Below are 20725 nucleotides of genomic sequence, written 5' to 3' on the forward strand. Positions count from 1 at the left end.
TAATCTTTAACGAGAAATGAGACTCCGCTTTTGTACGAAATACAAGATAAACCTGAACCTCATAAAAAGATTCACACAAAACTACTTGATGAAGAAGTATGCTCTCAAGGAAGAAACAAAAACTACAAAGAGCGAACTGAACTAAAGTAAAAAGCATACGGTAGCGGTGTTTCTATCCGCCAATACTTTGACCGTAACACAGTACAAAAAATGATGCCTAAATCTGTGCTTATAGGGCCAAGATAAGAAACGGGATAAGCGCGGGAAAGGTTAATCAAAAATCTACTATTGTGGCTACTTCTAGCAGTTTTTTCCCATCGCATTCCCGTGGTGAAACTCATAAATTTTTATCAGTCTCTTTCAATGTGTGGCCTGAGAAACAGCTTTTAAGTTCACTCTGATCCATTGATTTTTATCGCTCTAAAAAAAACCACGTCGGTAAACCACAAGCTTCTTTTGTTTATCTTACACGCGATTGTAATCATAAATTTGTGTTATCAGCTGTCGTTCTTTATATTCAAAAACGCTCAAAACTTTAATTTTAATTGTAAAAATTTCCCTTTTGTTCTACAAAGCAAACAGTTTAATAGACCTGGCGTTACTGTCATACAAGCTTGCAAGAAAATTCATTACGTTCCACAGCGTTTGATTAATGGGCATTTTCAAACATTTTAGCCTATTGAGATAAAATAACCGGGGACAAATGTTCAAATGCTAGTAAAGAGTAAGCGCTCTCTAAACAAGTACCTTTCCCAATTTACGGCCGTGCGTTGTTGTCCCCACAATGAAAAGCTGTCGGCAAATAGGCTTGTCAGCACACAAGAAAAGGTCTTATCCAAACAGGTATTTATCATTTCCTAAGCAAATGCACTTCTTAAAAAGTATTTCGCTTTTTTGAAAGCGAGGAATACTCGCTGACTAAAAAGATCAAGAAAAACCTCTCAAAGAAGAATTTCTCCAAGAAATGTACGAGTTGCTCCATAACGCCAGATTTTTGAGCAACAAATCCCATCTGATTACAAACTGGTATGTCAGTATTTAGACAAGATGTTTCCTCAAGGAAAAACATGTCAAATTTGTCCATCTTCACTACAATGAAAACATGTCATTTGAGGGAAACTTGTTAAGGAATACATGCTGGTTCAAATGCTGTTTAGTCTTCTGGGTACTGCTTCTCTCGGCTAAAGTTAGCCCTGGGAGAATCACGAATTCCTTGCAACGCCGCCTGGTTTCTATGAAAATATTGTAAAGGTCAGCGATTAGCATAACATTTCTATCTCTAATGGAAACATTTTTCAATAATTATACAGGACATGGGAATCTAACAACATCCCTCTTGATAAGAAAATCATTCCAAACAATCTGTCTCTCTTAAATTATTTTATAGAGAGAAACTATTCCCACTCCTTACTGTTCTTGTATACCACTCGTTCAAGTGGAGTGTTACGTTTACTTTAAAGTTTATCTTAAATCTCACCTGTCTTTAGTCCGGCTACACATGTTAAAGCCGCCTACATTGGATTCCATAAACTATTGTTCCAACGTTGCGCAACAGATTTGTCTATGGACAATTTTTTCCAAAGCTGACCGTCGGCCAATTTAACTTATGTTTGGCTTCCAGCTTCATTGTGTTGCATAAGCTTGTGTCTTCAGTCAAACGGAGGAAAACCTTCAAAAGAGAATTTTTTTTATCAAACTCTAACAAAATATTGAATATAGGGCCTAGTTATTACTGGTATGAATGGAACAAAGAATAACAGTGTGCAAGACTGCTTTGGGGAACCAAGCACAGCGACCACTGCTTTCAAAGCTCTGGCCTATGTTTGCATTTTCGTTGTATCTTTGGTCGGAAATGGCGGCATCCTTTTGGCTATTTACAAGAACAAACAGCTGAGGAGATCTATAAACTACTTTGTCTTTAATATGGCTGTGTCTGATATATTAAATCCGTTGACAATCCTGCCAGTAACATTCGTTGAGATTGTCTCAGGATCTGATACTTGGAAAGTTGACGACCCGTGGTTGATAGGAAACTTCCTTTGCAAACTTTCCTTCTTTCTCCCCGATGTTTCTGTTGCAGTATCAATTGAAAGCCTGCTGTTGATATCGCTGGACAGACTTATCGCTGTTGCCTTTCCGCTTAGGACAAGATATCTTTCACCGAAAGTTCATGTAATGAGTATCCTCTGTGCATGGATCATCGCCATCGCAGTTCATGCACCTTATTTTTACACTTTCAGGCTACAGCTTTACGAAAACAAAACTTACTGTGTCGCCAATTGGGGACCAACCTTTAATCATGTGGAAACACACAAACGATTTGTCACAGCAACGTTTATTACTTTTGTGTTAGTGCCAATCTGTGTCCTGGTGATCGTGTACAGTGTAATAGCTTGGAACTTGTGCCAAGAGCGAAAGAAAATGGAGCAAGAGTCGAGTAATCATCAAAAGAAACTTGGCAAACAAAGCAAAAAAATTGTTTGTAGCTCTGTAGCTATTGTAGCAGCTTTCGCTTTCTGCATGATTCCACAGCTTGTTTTTATCTTTACACGCATATTTGTTTGGAATTGGGAAGTGCCGCCGAATTGCGCTTTTCGCACAACGATCCCGTTCATTGCCTCTTTCATGTTGCACGCATGGAGTGCTGTTAATCCTTGCATTTGCTTTATATTCATTAAGACCTATCGAGACACTCTGAAGAAATTGCTCTGCTCTCTGTGGTCAACTGTAAATCATACACAGACTTTGGATCTATCGATGAATCCCGCTACGTTAGCACTAAGGATTCAAAAATGTCGTTCTACGCAAGTCTGATGCCCAAATTAAACTGGCTGATTGTGACCCTTAGCTGCGTAAGTAGTTGTTAAAATCAATGTTGACGACGATGCACCGATATGTTTGTTTAGTTATTTTTCAGCAGTCCCCAAAATTAAACTTTGATTGGTTGATATTTAAATAGAGATTATTTTTGTGGAAATAAATGGGTAAGTACCCATGTTCCCTTCTTCTTTGAATTTGGTTTTAAATTGCGCGACGTTCATGGAGATTTGCGCAAAAAGTAATCTGCATGCCTTAAGACGATATCCGTAAACCATACTGATTTTATTTCAATTATATTTTAAACTGTATATTTTAATTCAATGCTACATTGAAGTGATCAATATACTCACGAGAGTCCAAAGAAACAATCGTTTGCGGTTTATATAAAGAAATATCAAAAAGAAATCCTGGATCGGTTTTACCCACATAAATGAAGTGTTTGGCTGAAAAGCTACTAATTTACCTCGTGTTGTGATATGTGTCAATGAACTTCTTAGTCCATTCCCATTTCATTAACAAATCCTATTTTCATTTTTCAGAGGGTGTAAGTTTTAGAAGAAACTGTGGTTCGGCATCAGTGGCCATGGGAGTATTACAAGTCAAGAGAATAATCTCTTGTGCAGGTTAATTTAATTTCATTAACTGAATTGATAAGGAAAATTGGATACTATGATTAGTTTCACACTGAGTTCACCTAAATTTTTGGTGGTGTTAACTATCAAACCCATAGGAGATGCTGGATGCACTTCTGTTAGGGTAAAATTCGTTTCCCATCCATATTTCAGACTATGAGGTGTCGGGGAAAAATTGGTTGATGAAATTTGAGGTGTTTTAAAATTGTATCGGTAAAAAAGTCAATTTTGTCGTTCCTGTTTAGGGAGGCTCCAGAGGGTTTTTTGACCGAGCGATATCTGGGTGGACACATAGCACGGGCCATATAGGTGTCAACATAGAAAACAAATATGGCCACTCGATACGATCGCACGATTGTCATCTGAAAAGATGTGTTAGAAACAGTTTGTGATGGAATCTAGGGTTTTCAGCAAATGCACCCGTAATATTCATAGACCCTCTGAGCCTGAAAAAGAGGTCAACCGAAAAGAATACACCGTGGGAAAGATATCGCACAGTCTACGAAAGTCTACGCATACTCACATACCGACCTTGGGGAAGTTAATATTTTGCGACAAAGAAAATAGGGATCTTTCGAGTAAGATTTATCACATTTCCTTCGGTGGAATTTCCTAAGATTTGCTGGACCGTTAAACATATTTGTGGCCTTCCTAGTGCCTCTACATGTTGATAAAAAAAATCCATGTGATCAAATTTGAGATATAGGAAGAAAACACAAAGTAAGCCTTACTTTATATATTTATTTTTTTGCTTTTAAATGATTTGCACAAACTGTGAAAATTATGAGAGATTTCATCGAAGCAAATAGAAGAAAATCAAACGTAAAGCCAAATCATCTTTGGCGAGCGCCTCCCTTCTTGGAGCCTTAGCTTAATAACGTAAATCATTTTGATAATATTTGCCAAAGTAAACGATGGTCCGAACGTTGCTCGTTGCCTTTCGATGGTTCTTAGTGACCTTGAAAAGTGAAAACATAAAAATAAAATAAAAAATAAAAAAAACTGGCGCGCGCGCCAACATTGAGCCAAAGTCCCATGGAGCTTCCTTAAGGGAGCACCAAACAGAACATAGCTTGACTAAAGCTCGATACCAGTAACTTAGAGCGAACATCATGCAATTACGATTTTTTCTAGGAATTACGCATATATCGTTTCTGCTCACCTCCCGACCTTTTCCTTTTTTATGGTGGATCCTTGCCAGCAATAGAAAATCCGAGCATTATCAAAGTAATAAGGAGTTGTATTGCTTCATCTAGAGCAAACAATCAACTACAAAAATGAAGCGCCTGGATATCTGCTCTCAGCCGCTTGTAAATTGAAACAAAAATAACTTATGAATAAGACATTTATAGATTGATTTTCTTCAGGGTTTTTGGAATTAAATGGAAAAGTAGAATAAATATATGTCGTTTGCCGTTTTCCAAAAAGGTGATGAGGAAACTTATTTGAGAAATTCGAATACCGCGTGGTACTGATTAACCTACGGGTATTAATTTGCGAGATAATGTGTTTAAACAAAGTTTTTGTCGGAAAGAGGAGACAGGAAGTAAGTATTAAACGGACGGCATCACACGGTAGACATAGGAGGTACAATGGCTGATATCAGATATTTCATGAAAGCAAATTCAAAGTTAACATTTGTGTGTAGGATGTAGAAAAGTGATATATAAAAAAAACATACAAGACATAGTATTTGTTTGAGCTCGACTTCCTATATTTAGAAAAGAAAAAAATTATGGTAAAAAGTAATGAGGTTTCACCAAAGTAAGCCTTTTACGAAGGCATGAGTTGTAAGCAGTTTTCAACAAGCCCTTCAACTCAATATTTTTATCCGTATCTCAGGATTCCCACTCAAATGTTGTCATTAGGCGAACTCAAACATTTTGGCTCAAGTGCAAGAGTCTTCTTGTACGTATCATAAGGAAACATCTGTCTCCCTAATGGAAAAGTTAAGTTAACAGGTGACTCACTACTGAATAATTTTTTGGACGCTTCAACATGCCTAATTGAGAAAAAGATCTGACCTACGAAAAAAGTGACAGGCAAGATGTATAGTTCAACGTTATTTACGCTTTAGTTCTTCTGTTGAATAAAAATTTCAGTTAATGAACTTGAACGTCATTAACATTAGTGGACAATTTATATTTTTAAAAAACATATTTTGTGCTCTTCCATGTTTGCGTTTCTTTAAGTCCTCCATAAAATATACTTCCTCTTTCTAACATTTATTGGTAACTGAACTACTTTTAAAGCAAAAGTGAACCAACCAGCTAAGACAGGTTGTAAAGTTTTTCCATCAGTAAAGCAGATAGATCGTATGGAAGTACCTCTCGTTAAACTCTTGTGTAAGAGACTCTTTTCATTTGAGTACCGGATACGTTTCACTTTAAGGATTTGTTTTTAAGGCCACAACCATGCTGGATAAATTTTAAACTTTGCTTGGAAAAAACAAATATCTATTTGTAGCAAATCAATAAAGCTTGAATAACAACATATTGCTGTCAAATTGCTCACGCTCCTGATGAGTTGCTCTCTATTACGGAAAACGACCTGTGTTAGACATTTGGAGGGAATCGTCACGAAACTAGGCATTTTCGCTCAATTCAACTGAAAACATAAAAGAACTGGCAGGGTAGGTGCTTAGTGAGGCACAAATATATGATTGTTTGCTTTAAATGAGCCTGAGTGACTATGTCGCATCGAGCTCTTGTTCAGGGTCCCTAGGGAAAGGAAACGAGCGGAAGCTTTTGAAATAATTCAAGTGGACATCTTAGCAAGAACTGCGGCAAACTAGGACTCTAGTACACTTTAAGCGGAGAATTTACTTTCGCCTTAAGGTTTTGAACTTGCATTTTGAAGGCGTGATGTGCTTGGTTCTATTCTCATTTATCTGCCTTCCTAAGTTCCGCAATGAGAAAATGAGACTTGTACCAATAAGTAAGTTGATATTTGAAATCTTATATGAAAAATATGCTCTTAACTAAAAGGCTATTTTCCCCTCTTTCAACCAAGAAAACAGATTTGTAACATAAAGCCTGCCAGGTTCTTCTCTACAGTACAAAAAGCGTGAAATAAATGGGTTGAAGAGATCATCGAGTCAAGCACAAATTATGGAAGACACAAAGCCTTTAAAAGCAAACCTAATATTCGTTTTTCAGACCACTTTTTCAGCGCAGGCGGTAAAGCACGGTTTAAAGTTCGTCATATCGAGTTCAACTGAACACAAGGATAATCGATCTTTGATCATACAAAACCCCTCGCTTAACGATGATTGGAAATTCAAGCTGGGGACAACTAATCAAAAACTTTTCATCCGACGCGGAACATGCAGCAGCTCAAAGCACCACTGACCAAGATTGCGTTCCAAGAAATGGCCAGGCAGAAAAAGCTTGGAAAGCCATAGCTTACTCCTTGATTCTCGTGGTTTCCTTCGTCGGGAATGTCCTGGTTTTATTAATCTTCTACAAAAACAGGCAGCTGCGAAGGTCACCCATCAACTTCTTCGTCTTTAACATGGCCTTTTCCGATCTATTTAACCCTTTCACCATCATGCCTATCACAGTCGTTCAGATAATCTCAGGATCTGACTCCTGGAAAGTTTCCAATCCATGGCTACTCGGAAATATTTTGTGCAAACTTTGCTACTTTCTTCCAGATGTTTCGTTAATAGTCTCTATCCAGACCCTTCTATTGATCTCATTTGACAGGCTCTTAGCTGTGGTCTTTCCGTTTAAAGCCAGTCTCATCTCCCCAAAGGTACGATTGACTGCCATCTCGTGCACATGGCTTATCGCGTCTGCTCTTCATGCACCTTATTTTTACACTTTTCAATTGTTCTCCGACCAAAACGAAGCATATTGCAAGCAGCTTTGGGAACCTACAATAGCAGATCACCTAGAGACACACAAGAAGTTTGTCACAGCAACATATATCATTTTCTTTTTAGTGCCTTTCTGCCTCTTGGTCTTTGTGTACGGCATCATCGCGTGGACTTTAAGTAATAACAACAAAAGAAGACAAAGAGAATTATCTTGCATACAACGCCAACGGGATCAGAAGCTCCGTAAAACTATCCGAATGTCAGCAGCTATAATAATTGCTTTTTTTATTTGCACGACCCCACTTTTTGTTTACATGTTCACCATGATTTTTATTTGGAACTGGACTGACGACCTGCAAGCGTGCTCATTTCACACGTGGATTCCATTCTTTTCTTTCTTTATGGTTCATGCTTGGAGTGCTGTAAATCCATGCATTTGTTTGATTTGTATTAACGTCTATCGGAGCAGCCTTGTGCGAATTTTACCATTTAGCTCCAATGTCGTCCATGTAACTGCTACTCGATAAGTAATGTTATGTTCCTGAGAACGCTGAATCGAGTAAAACATCTTCTCTATTTTCTAAGCGTTAATCCCAACAAAATTAATATCATACATTAAAAATCGATGTTAATAAACAAAAATATCATGGAGTAAAGATAGAAAAAATAGAATAAAGGTAAGATAAAGGAAATAGAGAAAAATTTTTCGCAGTTATCAGAACGTTGATCCTAACAAAATTAAGTTTACACCTAAAAAAAAACAGATATCCGTAAACGAAAATATAAACAACCGAAAGAATAGACTAAATTTGCTGTTAAACATCATTAACATACGAAGAACTCAACAACGACCAGTTGTATTTGAGTAGAATACAAAGAGCTATCTTTTCAATAACAGTGTACACGACATCTTATCGAAGATAAAGTGGAAATCTTTACGTTCTTAATTGACGTTTGTAGAGTTTGTTTTTGTTTCCTATAAATTGGACTTGTAGTCTTCGAAAGGCTTTTTAGCGAAGACAAGAAAATACTACTGCGCAACATCCTCTCTTTATTTTAAACTCTGCTTTTTATTTTTCTAACAAATTAGCCCCAGAAACTAAGCCCCTTTAAGCATAGTCCCGTTTTATTGTTTCACTTGATCATAGTGTGGCCCATTTGAGGTAAGGAGACTTGCAATAAAAATCACCACTTTATTATTATTAAAACTGTAGACTTGTTACCTTTAGGGCTATATGTGCTGAGACAGTTTACTTTGTACGGCTAGAGAGCATGTGTAGCAGTACACCGACGCTATTAAAATATCATTATTCTATCAATTTGAAGTTTGCATTTTTACAAACATGGAAAGCTATGTAACCCAAAAGCTTGCATATAACGTAATTACAGAAATAAGGCCTTTTGCATAAATCTCTGATTTATTTCTTTATTATCCTGAGTAGTAAGTGTTGCGTGATTGCTACGAGGCAACATTAACTTAGCGTCATGATGTAACGGTGGTTGCCATACGCCATGTTTACGATTAAATCTTGTGGATGTTATGACAATATCCACAAGATTTAATCATAGTCTGTAGGTATCTGATATGTGTAATATTCACAGTTTCTAGGAAATAAAAACTTTGAAACAGAAACGAATACCCATTCATCCTTTTTTCAACCTTTTTTTTAAACCTAATCTGGACAGAAAATGAAAATAGCTTGAGAGAGAACTTAAAGTCACAAAAAATTATGAAAACAATATGGTGTAATTCATAGCGACGATAACAGAAAGTGACAGAGTAAAAGTTGTCCTTTGAATAGACATTAATTTGAGGCTTGGATTAATATTTTTACCCATTTTATTACTTTGGAATTTAATTGATCCGTTCTAGGGTCTTGCGTGTATATGATAATGTTCAAAGCCGAGGAATGAAGGAGGATATTAGTGAGCGTGGTACGCGAGGAGGGAAAACTCGCTGTAAAAATCTGTAAAGTTGGGAAAAGATAACTTTTTGTCAAACGTAGACTTGTCGGTGTTGTGGCAGATTCTAAGTAATTAAACTTCTTAACACACTTAGGAAATAGCATGAGGCGAAGTGAATCTATGAAGGGGTGGAATCCGATTTAGTTAGAGGGAAGGGTAAAAATGTTTTCTTTTACATTATTTCCCATAGGGTGTGCTTATTAGAATGCTGCCGAGGATTAGCTTTATCGAAGAGAATATTTCTGGGAGTGTTGTTTAAAGTGGCTTCATAGGGTTTTTTTTTTTGATCGCGCGAGATCTGGACCCGAACATGGCGCGTGCTCTAAAAATATCGCCGAGCAAAACAAATGTGGCGGCTCGATACGTTCGCACGATTCTTATCACAAGAGGTGTGTAAAAAATATATCCGCATCATGGACTCTGGGACTCTGGGAATTTGTAGGCCTTTTACGCCTGAAAAAGGCCAACATAACACCCGCGGCGCGTTCGGTTGCTTCGAGAAGACCTCAAAATAATGAAAACAAAGGGGGAATTGTTAAGAAAAGGCTACAAAATTTGTTCAGCGAAAACCGAATTACGAAGACGGCTGCGAGGAAAAAGAACAACTTACAAAACGGGCTCTAAGATCTTCTCTATATTTTCCATAGTGCAGCATTTCGATGATGCTTGCAAGGATTCCTCAAAATGAATCGCTTAAAGGTATGTACCTTATTATCTTTCACAGAGCAACAATAGAATACAGGGCCACTGATGTCCAGTAGTGCTTATGTTCGATGTCCAAGAATTTCGCAAGTCTGAAATTAAATGCTTAATGAATACTCGTTGTCCGCGATTCGAAAGTCTACGCATGCTCAGATACCGATCTTGGCGAAGTTCTATTCCATTACGTAATGTTTTGCGACAAAGAAAATAGAGATCTTTCAAGTAAAATTTATCGCGCTTCCCTCTGTGGAATTTCCTGGAGACCTGAAGATTTGCCGGACCGTTAAATATATTTGTGCCCTTCCTGATACCTGTTAATGAAAAAAATTCATAGGACAAATTTGAGATAGAGGAAGAAAACATAAAATTGCAAATAGCGAGAAAACTACCTTTGTAACCCTCTTCTTTTAAATAATCGGCAAGAGAATTTTCGAAACTTGTGAAAATTTTGAGAGATTTCGCCGAAGAAAATTAAAGAAAATCAAAAGCAAAGCCAAATTATTACTAGCGAGCGCCTCCCTTCGTGGAGCCTCTGCTTAATCATTAATGACGAAAATAATTTTTTTTAATGTATAATACAGCGAACGATAGTCCGAACCTTGCTAATCGCCTTTGGATGTCTTTTAATGACATAGAAAAGCGAAAACAAAATATTTTCTTGAAAAACAATACGCTGGCGCGCGCGCCAACGTTGAGCAAAAACCCTATGGAACCAGCTCAAGGTTAAACACAACTCGAAGAAATATGTCCATACGTGTGCTGGTGACTGCCAGCCTTCCCGCAACCTTTGTACTGATACATCTGCAAGACTGCCTTACTTTATATTTTAAGTTAAGAGGGGTTATAAACAGCATGAATTCCAAAAAAACATATGTTTACCCACAAAAAGCGTCACCGAACTTTCTGCTTTAGGAACTCCCCGACCGCTACACGGGTGGCACTTGTTCGCGCCCATGCATTGCGCAGCGCGCCAAATCGTAAACTTTCCTTGCATTTTACAAAAAAGAAAAAGTTTCGTCTGTCTCCTGATTATTAATTTTGTGGGTTGTATACTAATAAAGTAATATAGGAGTTAATACCAAACTCTTACCATCGAGAATTACCTAACGAAATTAAATATGCAATTTAGCGGACGGCGCCTATTTACCCTGATAACAGAGTTTAGCAAGAGGACGGGAACGTCATTTCAGGCGCGCGCAGCAAAAATGCCGAGAAAAAACCGGGTCGAGAACACCATTGCGTTGTGTTGAAAAGTGACTTAGCATTCGTTTCAACGAATCGTCCACGTTATATTTGTTCTTGAATATCCTAACCTTAGCTCTTTAGAATCATTATCAGCTTTGAATTTTCGGTTTCACAGACCGCTTGAAGGACAACGAAATTATCTTCTTTGAGAGTGAAACAAGCACAAACCGAGGATAGTTTACTTCAAGTGAGTTGTTAATATGAATCCACATGGGCGATTAAACAGCTAAGTCTCGAGTCTGCAGATTCATCTATCAAATTTTGAAGCCCACTAAAATAATTTTTTTCTATGATTTGTATCGCTGTCATTTCGTCTCGTGCTTCTAGATTTCAGCACTACTCGTTTTTCTTCATAATTTTGTAAAGTATAATTTGGAATTGAAATCGTCGCCGTTTTTTCCCTTGTCTACTGAATATTCTTCTCAATCATGATGGTAAACCTCTTTTGAGCACCACCTTCTTAGAGTTGCAATGCATTTTGAACGGAGTTATCAGAAGTTATGGCGAAAAAATGTAGAGATCAAGCGACCCAACGATGGAGTTGTTTACAATGAGTTCCCGTTTAACCATGAACGAATGAAATGCACTCAAACTAGTCACTGACGAAACGGTTAGACTGAGGAATCAGACTTCGTTCCTGTTTTATTATTTTTTTGTTTAATTTAACTTTTTTAACGAATAAAGTCGTTCAAGACTGAATCAAATTAATAGATTTAGAAAGCCGTGCCGAAATCAAGTTGATTGTTATTTTCTTTCGTAGATGACTTTCTTGTCTAAGTTTTCACCGGCGCTGATCAAAACTAAAGACATAAAATAGTGTAAACCCGAGCGATTCTCAAATTTTTTTATCTCTGACTTCAATCCGCCGAACACTTTTTAATCAAAGTTAAAAACGACAATAACAACAAATAACGCCGAATAATATAGCAAGTAACCTTCGTGTTGTTTCATTTTGATAAACTTCAACATGAAGCAAGTTTAATTTATTGATGAATTAATTCACGATAAAATTAACAGCACCCGTTCTTAGAGTTTTATACATGGTTTAAGAAATGTATCAAAGAAAAGCCCTCACGTTGCTTAAAGCCACGCTCAATTAAAAAAGGTAACTGAGCCCTAAAATCCTAGATAGCTTGCTGACGATCGTGTTTCCTTTCGGGAATCCAGAATAAATGTAGCGGTAAATTTTCACAAATTCACCGAATAAAACAAAGAAAGGAACCTGGTTATCCTGGAAATGAGTTCTGAAATCATTCCAAACAACACTATCTCGTTTATAGGTGCACACTTAACGCAAATCCTAGGCGTTTTGATCACGACGGGAAAACCAGCGAAATGACGTCCTGAACTTGATGGGGAGAACGGCAACGCTAACACCGGAAGTCGAAATAGAGTCGTGTCCAGATTATCCGCGCGCTTTCCCGTTCTGAAATGACGTTCCCGTCCTCTTGCTAAACCACTCTAATGTACTACTGTCGAAAACGTTTCGCTTTTGCTTTGCAAATAGCTAGTGCTTATCCTAAGCGAACTTTACGGACATTTGGAAACTTGATTGAATGTTTTCTTTTCATCACTTCAAACGAATGGAGTGCAGTCATTTGGTGTTGCTGTTGCTTCTGTTGCTTCATAATATTGAATTTTAACCTGTGAAATTTTTAGCTTTTCTTCCCACACGTTTCCACGGGGAATCCACTGTAATGACTGCAAGAATAAAAAAGGGAAGTTGACTATATCGAAACTGTAGGCCTTAAATCAAGGAGTGATTTTGATGGAATATCCAGCAATCAATCTTATCAGCACAATGGAAAGACGAAAAAAAATTGGTGGTACTGATTTTATTATCATTAATTGCAAATTCAGAGACATGTGTCACGACTGTTCTATCACCTAATTGGTTCACATCATCTAACCTTTTTCAATCAAGCAAAGCCTTGCTATTAGGTGTTTCTCTTTGAATATATCACGCAAAGCCTCATTAAACAATTTCATGGCATGGAGATGAAAGTGGATATCATCAGTAAACATTTATTACCGAGTGTTTATGGCGCCAACATTGAATCTGAAAGGATAAAATTGTGAAGCGCGAGCCACGATACATGAAATGCAAATGTATTAATGAAGAGAGATTTCCTTTGAAGCCTGTGTACTTTTCCTTAGAATCTGATAACAGACAAGACTAATTTATCAGCAGTTTGTTGCCAAAACATAAATGTGATAGTCATTCTTAAACACCGAGCCATCGGCAAAAGGAAGGTCTAATAGCAGTTTAAGTTTTTTTCTCTTTATTCTACATAGTATTACCGCCAATAATTTGTCTTCCGCTGATTTCTTCTCTTTTTGCAGTCATTGATTAAATCACTGCTTACTGAGATTTATTGCTCTCTGTTGCATCATGGAAGTTGTTAATCCTTCTGCGGGACTGACTGACAAGGATGATCCGCTTTAAGTTGGAGCCTGTAGCTTAATGTTTCAGACTATGTAATCCTAATTCTTTAAATCATGCACTTCTATTTGATAGTAACAAGAAGTTGTAAGAAAACTTCGAAAGCAAGGAGTCACAAGAAGATGTTGGGAGATGTAAAAATCTCCCTCAATCTAAGCCAGTTGAAGGCTACAGATTTTTTGGCTTTTATTTTCGGATAAAGTGGTGGAGTAACAACTAATTAAAAGACCCAAGTAATCTATTCATTTGTCTACCTAATTTAAAATTGCATTGTTTCTCGGGCACAGCATTCTCTCCAGAACTCATTTGCACGCAGTTCAATCAATCTTTTTACAAAATGATAGCCAAATATTCCCTACGAACATGACTCGAAATATGTATTTATCTAGGGCAAGGAAAGACCGGCCAGGAAGTGATCAGACATTCGCTCGGGTAAGAATACGACAGTCGAGCAATTCGCTCAGTTTGTCAACCATCGAGCTAGGAGAGTTCGAGATCCGCAATTAGGTCTTAAAATATTAAGTAGGATGAATCCTCTTTGGCCCCTTCTCTCAGTGTATATAGAGGTAGGCAAAAACTGTGGGTAGGGTACTTTTAAAAGAGACTAGTTGAAAAAAAATTCAATAGCATAAATTGCTTTTTTTTGAGCGCCGTTTTTGCCAGAAAAGGGCAAAAATCTGCTGGGATTATAAAAAAAAATTCACAATGCAACAAAGTGCAGTAAATTTCAGTGAGGGATACATTGATAAAACATTCCCATCAAATTCAACGAAGGATAAATGGTTGGCGGCATTTCCTTGTAGACACAGAACAATGCAATAACCAAAAAAATACCGGTTGTTAAGGAAGGCTTTAATCAATTGAGCTCTGTTATGTATTTTGATCAAAGAGTTGATAGCCACTTTGCCGTCGAGTAGTTTCTTTCTAGTGTGCTAATATAACTTCTCATCTCTTTCGCTTGACACCTGCACCATTTTACTTTTGACAGAGAAAAAGTTCATGATCAAGCACACAAAATTCCAAACTTACCCTGACTTCACGCAGTTAAGGAGTCAGTGAGATGGCGTTGAAAATGATAAATGCATTACTTACGCCAATCAGGGGTTAGTTGGGCTTTATGGCCTGATAAAATTCAGGCCGTGAGGGATAAGAAATAAAATACACAGGACGCTAGCCTGAATTCAACATTGGAAACATAGGAACTTCGCGAATATCGCTCTCAAGAAACATTAGGAGTCAGAAAACAATTTATTAACCGTCTATTTTCCAAACAAACTGCCAGTCTTTTATCTCAAAAATCAGTTCATCCCAGTCAGCTAGAATCGGGCATGACAAAGGAAACTGCGTAATTACTTTGCGCCACGGATTAGTTTCATGGCGCCATCGGCTCATCATCTAAGGGTATCTTGCTGTGTAACTAGGGTGAAAGAGACAACTCTTCCTCAACAACGCTTACAATAGTGCCTTTTAAGCAATTGACCCTTTGTCATGCAAAGAAGACATTTATGAGCGGTGCTTATGGTCGCCCTGTAGTTATCGAATGGAATATATACTTAAGAAGTCATTCTAAAAATCTGTCCTTGAAAAAACGACAGATAAAAAGGACAATTCCATTAGGCAGTAAAACAAAATAGACAGCCGTCTATATGTAAGAAATATATATGTTCTAGTAAAACTACAATTTCTTATCGCGGAATGAATATGCCTTCATGACAAAAGCAGGTGATTTGCAAGAAGCTCAAAGCCACGTCACGTACAGATTAATGAGAAATAAGTGTATAAGTAAGAACGGCATACCAAAGCGGACTCAGACGTGATACCAAAGCTTCGTGAGCGCAACTTCGATAAGCAGGCGGGAAGAGCTTTGCAAGGACATTCGTTGCTTATTAATCTAGAGTATTAAGATGTTTTCAAATTGTACCTTGGAACAACTTGGGTGTGGAAACGCTTCGGCAAACATATCGGAGGATGCTGAGATTTCAGACGACCGAGAATGTTTTGAGAGAGAAGACAACCGGACTGAAGTATTCTTCAAAGCACTGGCTTACTCTCTCATCCTTCTTGTTTCTCTTTCTGGAAACATTTTGATCCTGATAATCACTTACAAAAACAAACAGTTGCGAAAATCCGTCTATTACTTCATGTTCAACATGGCAATATCCGACTTGTGTATTCCTCTGACCATCATGCTCATCAGAATCGTTAACATCTCTGCGGGATCAGATTCTTGGAAAGTTGACAGTCCTAGGCTACTGGGAAACATTCTTTGCAAACTGTGTCACTTTCTTCCTGATGTTTCCCTTATTGTATCAATCGAAAGCCTACTCTTGATATCACTGGATAGACTAGTGTCTGCACTGTCTCCACTAAACACCACATTCGAGTCAGCGAAAGCACGTGTTATTGGAATTCTGTGTACGTGGATCATCGCCTCTGCAGTTCACTCTCCCTATTTTTATACTTTCAGACTTATTTCAGAGGAAGACGGAGAAACTCTTTGCGTATTTGAATGGGAACCAGCCTTCGATCGTCAAAAAACACACAAGATATATAGCACAACAATTCACATCGCTTTTGTCATCACACCAATTTGTCTTCTAATCATTGTGTATGGGACCATTGTCTGGATCTTGAAGAAGAGAAACAACCGAAACAGGACACAACTTTCCTATCAACTACGTCGTCTAGAGCAACAACGAAGAAAGGTCATCCAAATGACGGTGGCCTTAGTAATTTGCTTCGTTTCATGCATGATACCGACGGTTGTTTATATGTTCACTCGAATATTCCTCTGGGATTGGGATGACCCACCCATCTGTGCGTTTGAAACGGTGCTTAAGTTCATAGCTGGATTCATGGTGTTGTCTTGGAGCGCTTTGAATCCATGCACCTGCTTGATATTTACGAGGATATATCGTAGAGGCCTTAGAAGACTTTTACCAATCCTCAGTTGACCTATCGACGACTGAGAGAAGTAGATAAGTAGATAAATGAAAGAAAGAAAGAAAAAAAAAACAAGAAAAGCCAAGCAAAAAAAAAAAAAAAATTGAACGCGTCAGGGAATTTACCCGCCATAATGTGTCATACGTTTCCTTTTGCTGTGATAAAGGGGAAGTCATTTTAATTATTGTGGTCTGGTTAGCCTGTTACTCATATGGAATCAATCAGTAAACCACAAAGAGTTTGTCTCTGAGGCAATGTAAATCAAATTGAAATAAAACATTTTTCTAGAAATGAAGCCGGAATAAAGAAATTAACCTAATGTTCAGATGAAAATTTGGAATTAATTTCTCTCCAACAGTTAACATCCGGGAATTTGCTTGGGGGATAGGTTTAGGCCATCTTGTCTGACAGAAAATGATATGCGACATTTGAACTGCCAAATTTCTTTAGCTGTCAAATCATTGCGTTTGATAGAGTAATTAAAGGTCATTTCTAGAACCATTTGTTGCTGAATTCGATTCGTCCCAAGCGCATAACAAAGTCATTTTGTTGCCTTGCTCAGCATGACGGTTGTTTATGAGTTTGTATATAAAGTGAAACCACAGGTAACAAAACGTCCTCTTGTCGGGAACAGTTTCATCAACTCCCGCAGTTGAAAAATCTCGGCCCTCTCTTCCCACGTGTCCAGTCTTGCCGTTATCCTTCGTTAGTCGTAACAACGTTCTTTCACAGTCGCTCACTTTTGTAGTACCGGCAATTCCTCCGACCATTCCTGGCTTCTGCTTTAATCTTAGGCAGAGGCTTTTCAACTTAAGTAATAACTTGATGGTTACTGCTATAAAAAGGGTACAATGGCAAATTTAAAGTCAGGGTAAATCGTCGAGCTTCAACCATCTCGCATAGGCTCAAGGGATAGATGGAAAAATTATATTAGCCGCTGGTGGCAATATGGATCACACATTGAATGAATTCCACCCAGCCTGATTACGTGCTAAAAATCAGGGTTTTACTATGGTGAGCTCGTGGATAAGATTTGCAGAAGAGAATTATAATAATAAGTTATTGTTTTAGAAGCCAATGATCCTGTGATTCCAAGAAACAGAATTGAGCCTCTGGCAAAAAAAGAGGGTTAAGGTAACCTGTGGGTTAGTACTCTGAATAACGAAATAACAAAATTAATATTTCCCTTACCGTGGGTAAATTCAATTTTATCGAGAGAAAATAACTTCTCTTGATTTTATATATCATTTATAGTACTACTGTTGAGAATGCCTTTTAATGGTAGTTTTAATTGAAATACACACACACACACACACACACGCACGCACACGCACACACACACACACACACACATATATATATAGGAAGTCTGCAAGTCGATTTTCGCGTGGAACAGTGCTCAATACGTTGAAGCAGAGCAGAATAAATATTATGAGAGGAAAAAAGGACGCAGCTACATTTCCCGACAAGCCTGTTTCGTGAATCTCTCGGCGTGGTGTTAGTGGTGGCTAGTCCGTCGTCTCTGTAGAGTCCTACGTTGATGTTCAACTGCCGACAAAAGAACAATTGCCCGCTCAATGGTAAGTGCCTTCAATCCTCAGTCGTTTATCAAGCCACCGTCACACGGAACGAAAACAACACCTCTGAAACATACATTGGACTCATAGAAACCGACTTCAAAACAAGACACAGAAATCACACCGCATCATTCCGCCACGCCAAGCACAAAAACTCTACCGAACTTAGCAAACACATCTGGACACTCAAGAACGACAATATTGACTATTCTATTTCATGGCGCGTCTTATCATCTAACTCTCCTTACAACAGCTCCAGTAAAAGATGCAACCTCTGCCTAAAAGAAAAATTCCTGATAATTTACCAACCCGACCTCTCATCACTAAATAAGCGTAACGAACTCGTATCTTCATGCCGACACAGAAACAAAGCGTTGCTACGCTTTGTTTTTTAAGTTTACCGCGTATTATGTAAATTTTCCGAGTATATACACGATAGTCACATGAATATTCTTTCATTTAACCCCTGAAGAGTGAAGCGATTCACGAAACAGGCTTGTCGGGAAATGAAGTTGCGTCCTTTTTTCCTCTCATAATATTTATATATATATATATATATACATTAAGTAATATTAATAATTAAAGCACATAAAGTGTCGACAACAAAACTGATAGCTCCTATAAACCTTTCAAGGGTTCGATTACGATCATGCATAAAATTGCTCTAGAATCTATTGCACGAGATAGTTTGGTATCAGACTCCAAAATTTAAAAAAATTAACTTTTAAAAGTCATTGACATTTATTATTAATATTACTTTTAACCGTAACAGAAAATATTTCAATTTCCACGTTGACGGTAATAATTGAATAATTAAGTCTGTTGACGTTCTTGGATCGGCGTATATGACTCAACATGTCACAGGATCAACTCGCTCTGAGGGATATAGCCTCGTTCTAATAATTACAAGAGGCGACGTAAACTTAGTTTATGATGTCAAAGTACTAACTGATCATTTCTCAGATCATAAAGTTATAAACTGCAAACTAGATCGTTCAACGGCACCCTGTTTCTAAAATATACGTCATGTACAGATCAAGTAGGCTTTTGACTGCTGATGTTTTAGACGTCATTGTAGCAAAAACTGCATTTGGGAAAGACATATATGGTCAGTTGCCGTCGACTTGACAAAATTAGTCAATCAATACAATACAGGCTCGGATAAGATTCAAAACGATCTCGCACCCAAGTAATCGCGATGGATAACTAAGCGGTCACAAGCATCCTGGTACGATGACGACCTCCGTTTAGCTAAGCGCATAAAACGGAGAGCACAGCGTATTTTCTGGAAAACTGGTCTCGTAGTTCATAAAGACGTTTCCACAGAGGCATATATACCGGCTGAATTTATCAGTTTCTTGAGGAAGAAAAGAAAAGAGGAAAAAAATAGCTAGGCTGCATGATATGACGAAAAACGACGAAATAAAAAAGAAACTGCTTTTATTCTTGAAGAAGTCGACGTTTTTTTAGGAGATATCGACCGTTCAAGTGTCAGTGGACAAATAATTAATAAGTTCCATGATCAACTACGCTTTTTGCACGTGCATCGGCATAGTGCTGTCAGTCGACCGCTTCGGCTTCACCAGGTAGGAAAATTACCGTTCTTTTCCCAGTAATCCAACCATTTTTTAATTCCGGAAATTCATCCGCACACGGCTTGCAAGAAGATCAGAGTGACACTTCGTTGTCACTCCGAACTCGTGAATAAAATTTTCAGAATAGAGTTGGAATATTCATTGTTTGTACTAGAAACAGAAACAATCATCTGGCAACCAAAGAGGGTTTTGCCAGCCATAAGGGTTAGTATTCTGGATGAAGTTATTACTACAATTTACATTTAAAATAATACATTTCTTGAGGTAATTTTGACCACAATATAAAGATACATATATATATGTTATTGTTGCCGGCTGGGAGGTCCGTATGTTGATATATATCCGTATGCTGATATACGTCTCTCCGTAGGCTGAGGGCAGCATTTTCAAAACCTTGGTCACAGTTTTTCATCATACGGACCGACCCTTAGCCGGTAAATAACATTTTTTTTTTTTAAACTTAACGAAATTCTTTCCGAAAGAACCCGAACGATTTAGGGCTGTAAATACGGCAAGATCTTCCACAAACTGAACAACTTTTGAGCTAGTAAATAGTAGTTAGAGTAGAGGTGATGAATATTAAAAGAGAGATGCTTCACCGAAATATTTTCATTTGCGTAATGGTAAAGGTGATTTACAAGGCTTCCAAACAAACTTTGAAACATTATTTTTACAAGTATCTGTCACAATCTTACACCTGTCAGTTAGAGAGCACGTAAGAAAAAAAGAGAGCCCATGTACACTTTTGAAAAACAACGAAACTAGTTTGACAAGGACTGTTACGACAATGTTTTTTTCAAAAACAGTCAATGATCTAACGGAAAGTATTATTCACTCTCATCGACGATTAATTCATGTACGAAGATTTACCTCTGCTCATTAAGTAAACGGCGAGGAAAGTAATTGTAAGTAAGTTCGTGTGTAAATCTGGTCTTTCCTCTACAAAACTAAATTTGAACGATACACTCCAAGGAGACACAAGG

The 20725-nt window shown here is 37.8% G+C and overlaps 3 protein-coding genes and 1 long non-coding RNA gene across 6 annotated transcripts; 3 read left to right on the plus strand and 1 right to left on the minus strand.

Moving 5' to 3' along the window:
• Positions 1–560: 560 nt before the first annotated feature.
• LOC149035244 (uncharacterized) lies at positions 561–1669 on the minus strand. Its single transcript, XR_016182197.1, has 2 exons — positions 1478–1669; positions 561–1232 (listed from the first exon to the last, which is right to left on the minus strand). It is a non-coding gene; the product is annotated as an uncharacterized LOC149035244 (long non-coding RNA).
• LOC113664722 (neuropeptide Y receptor type 1) lies at positions 1103–5945 on the plus strand. 3 transcript variants are annotated; one of them, XM_089191258.1, is made up of 3 exons: positions 1128–1251; positions 1720–2852; positions 3360–5185. In XM_089191258.1, the coding sequence occupies exon 2, from the start codon at positions 1738–1740 to the stop codon at positions 2812–2814; it is 1077 nt and encodes a 358-aa protein (XP_089047384.1). In that variant the 5' UTR covers positions 1128–1251; positions 1720–1737; the 3' UTR covers positions 2815–2852; positions 3360–5185. The 3 variants fall into 3 exon arrangements, with proteins under 3 accessions (XP_089047383.1, XP_027036150.2, XP_089047384.1); XM_089191257.1 differs by having other exon boundaries at positions 1103–2852; positions 3360–5945; XM_027180349.2 differs by lacking the exon at positions 3360–5185 and having other exon boundaries at positions 1105–1251; positions 1720–3005.
• A 646-nt stretch (positions 5946–6591) lies between these two features.
• Positions 6592–7853, plus strand: LOC113664717 (growth hormone secretagogue receptor type 1-like). Its single transcript, XM_027180344.2, has one exon. The coding sequence runs from the start codon at positions 6720–6722 to the stop codon at positions 7797–7799; it is 1080 nt and encodes a 359-aa protein (XP_027036145.2). The 5' UTR covers positions 6592–6719; the 3' UTR covers positions 7800–7853.
• Positions 7854–14458: 6605 nt separating this feature from the next.
• On the plus strand, positions 14459–17384 carry LOC149035245 (neuropeptide Y receptor type 1-like). Its single transcript, XM_089191476.1, has one exon. It carries the CDS (start codon positions 15532–15534, stop codon positions 16579–16581), a length of 1050 nt encoding a protein of 349 aa, XP_089047602.1. The 5' UTR covers positions 14459–15531; the 3' UTR covers positions 16582–17384.
• Positions 17385–20725: the final 3341 nt, after the last annotated feature.

Source organism: Pocillopora damicornis, chromosome 13 (genome assembly GCF_964200805.1).
Source record: "Pocillopora damicornis chromosome 13, jaPocDami1.2, whole genome shotgun sequence".
Taxonomy (NCBI): domain Eukaryota; kingdom Metazoa; phylum Cnidaria; class Anthozoa; order Scleractinia; family Pocilloporidae; genus Pocillopora; species Pocillopora damicornis.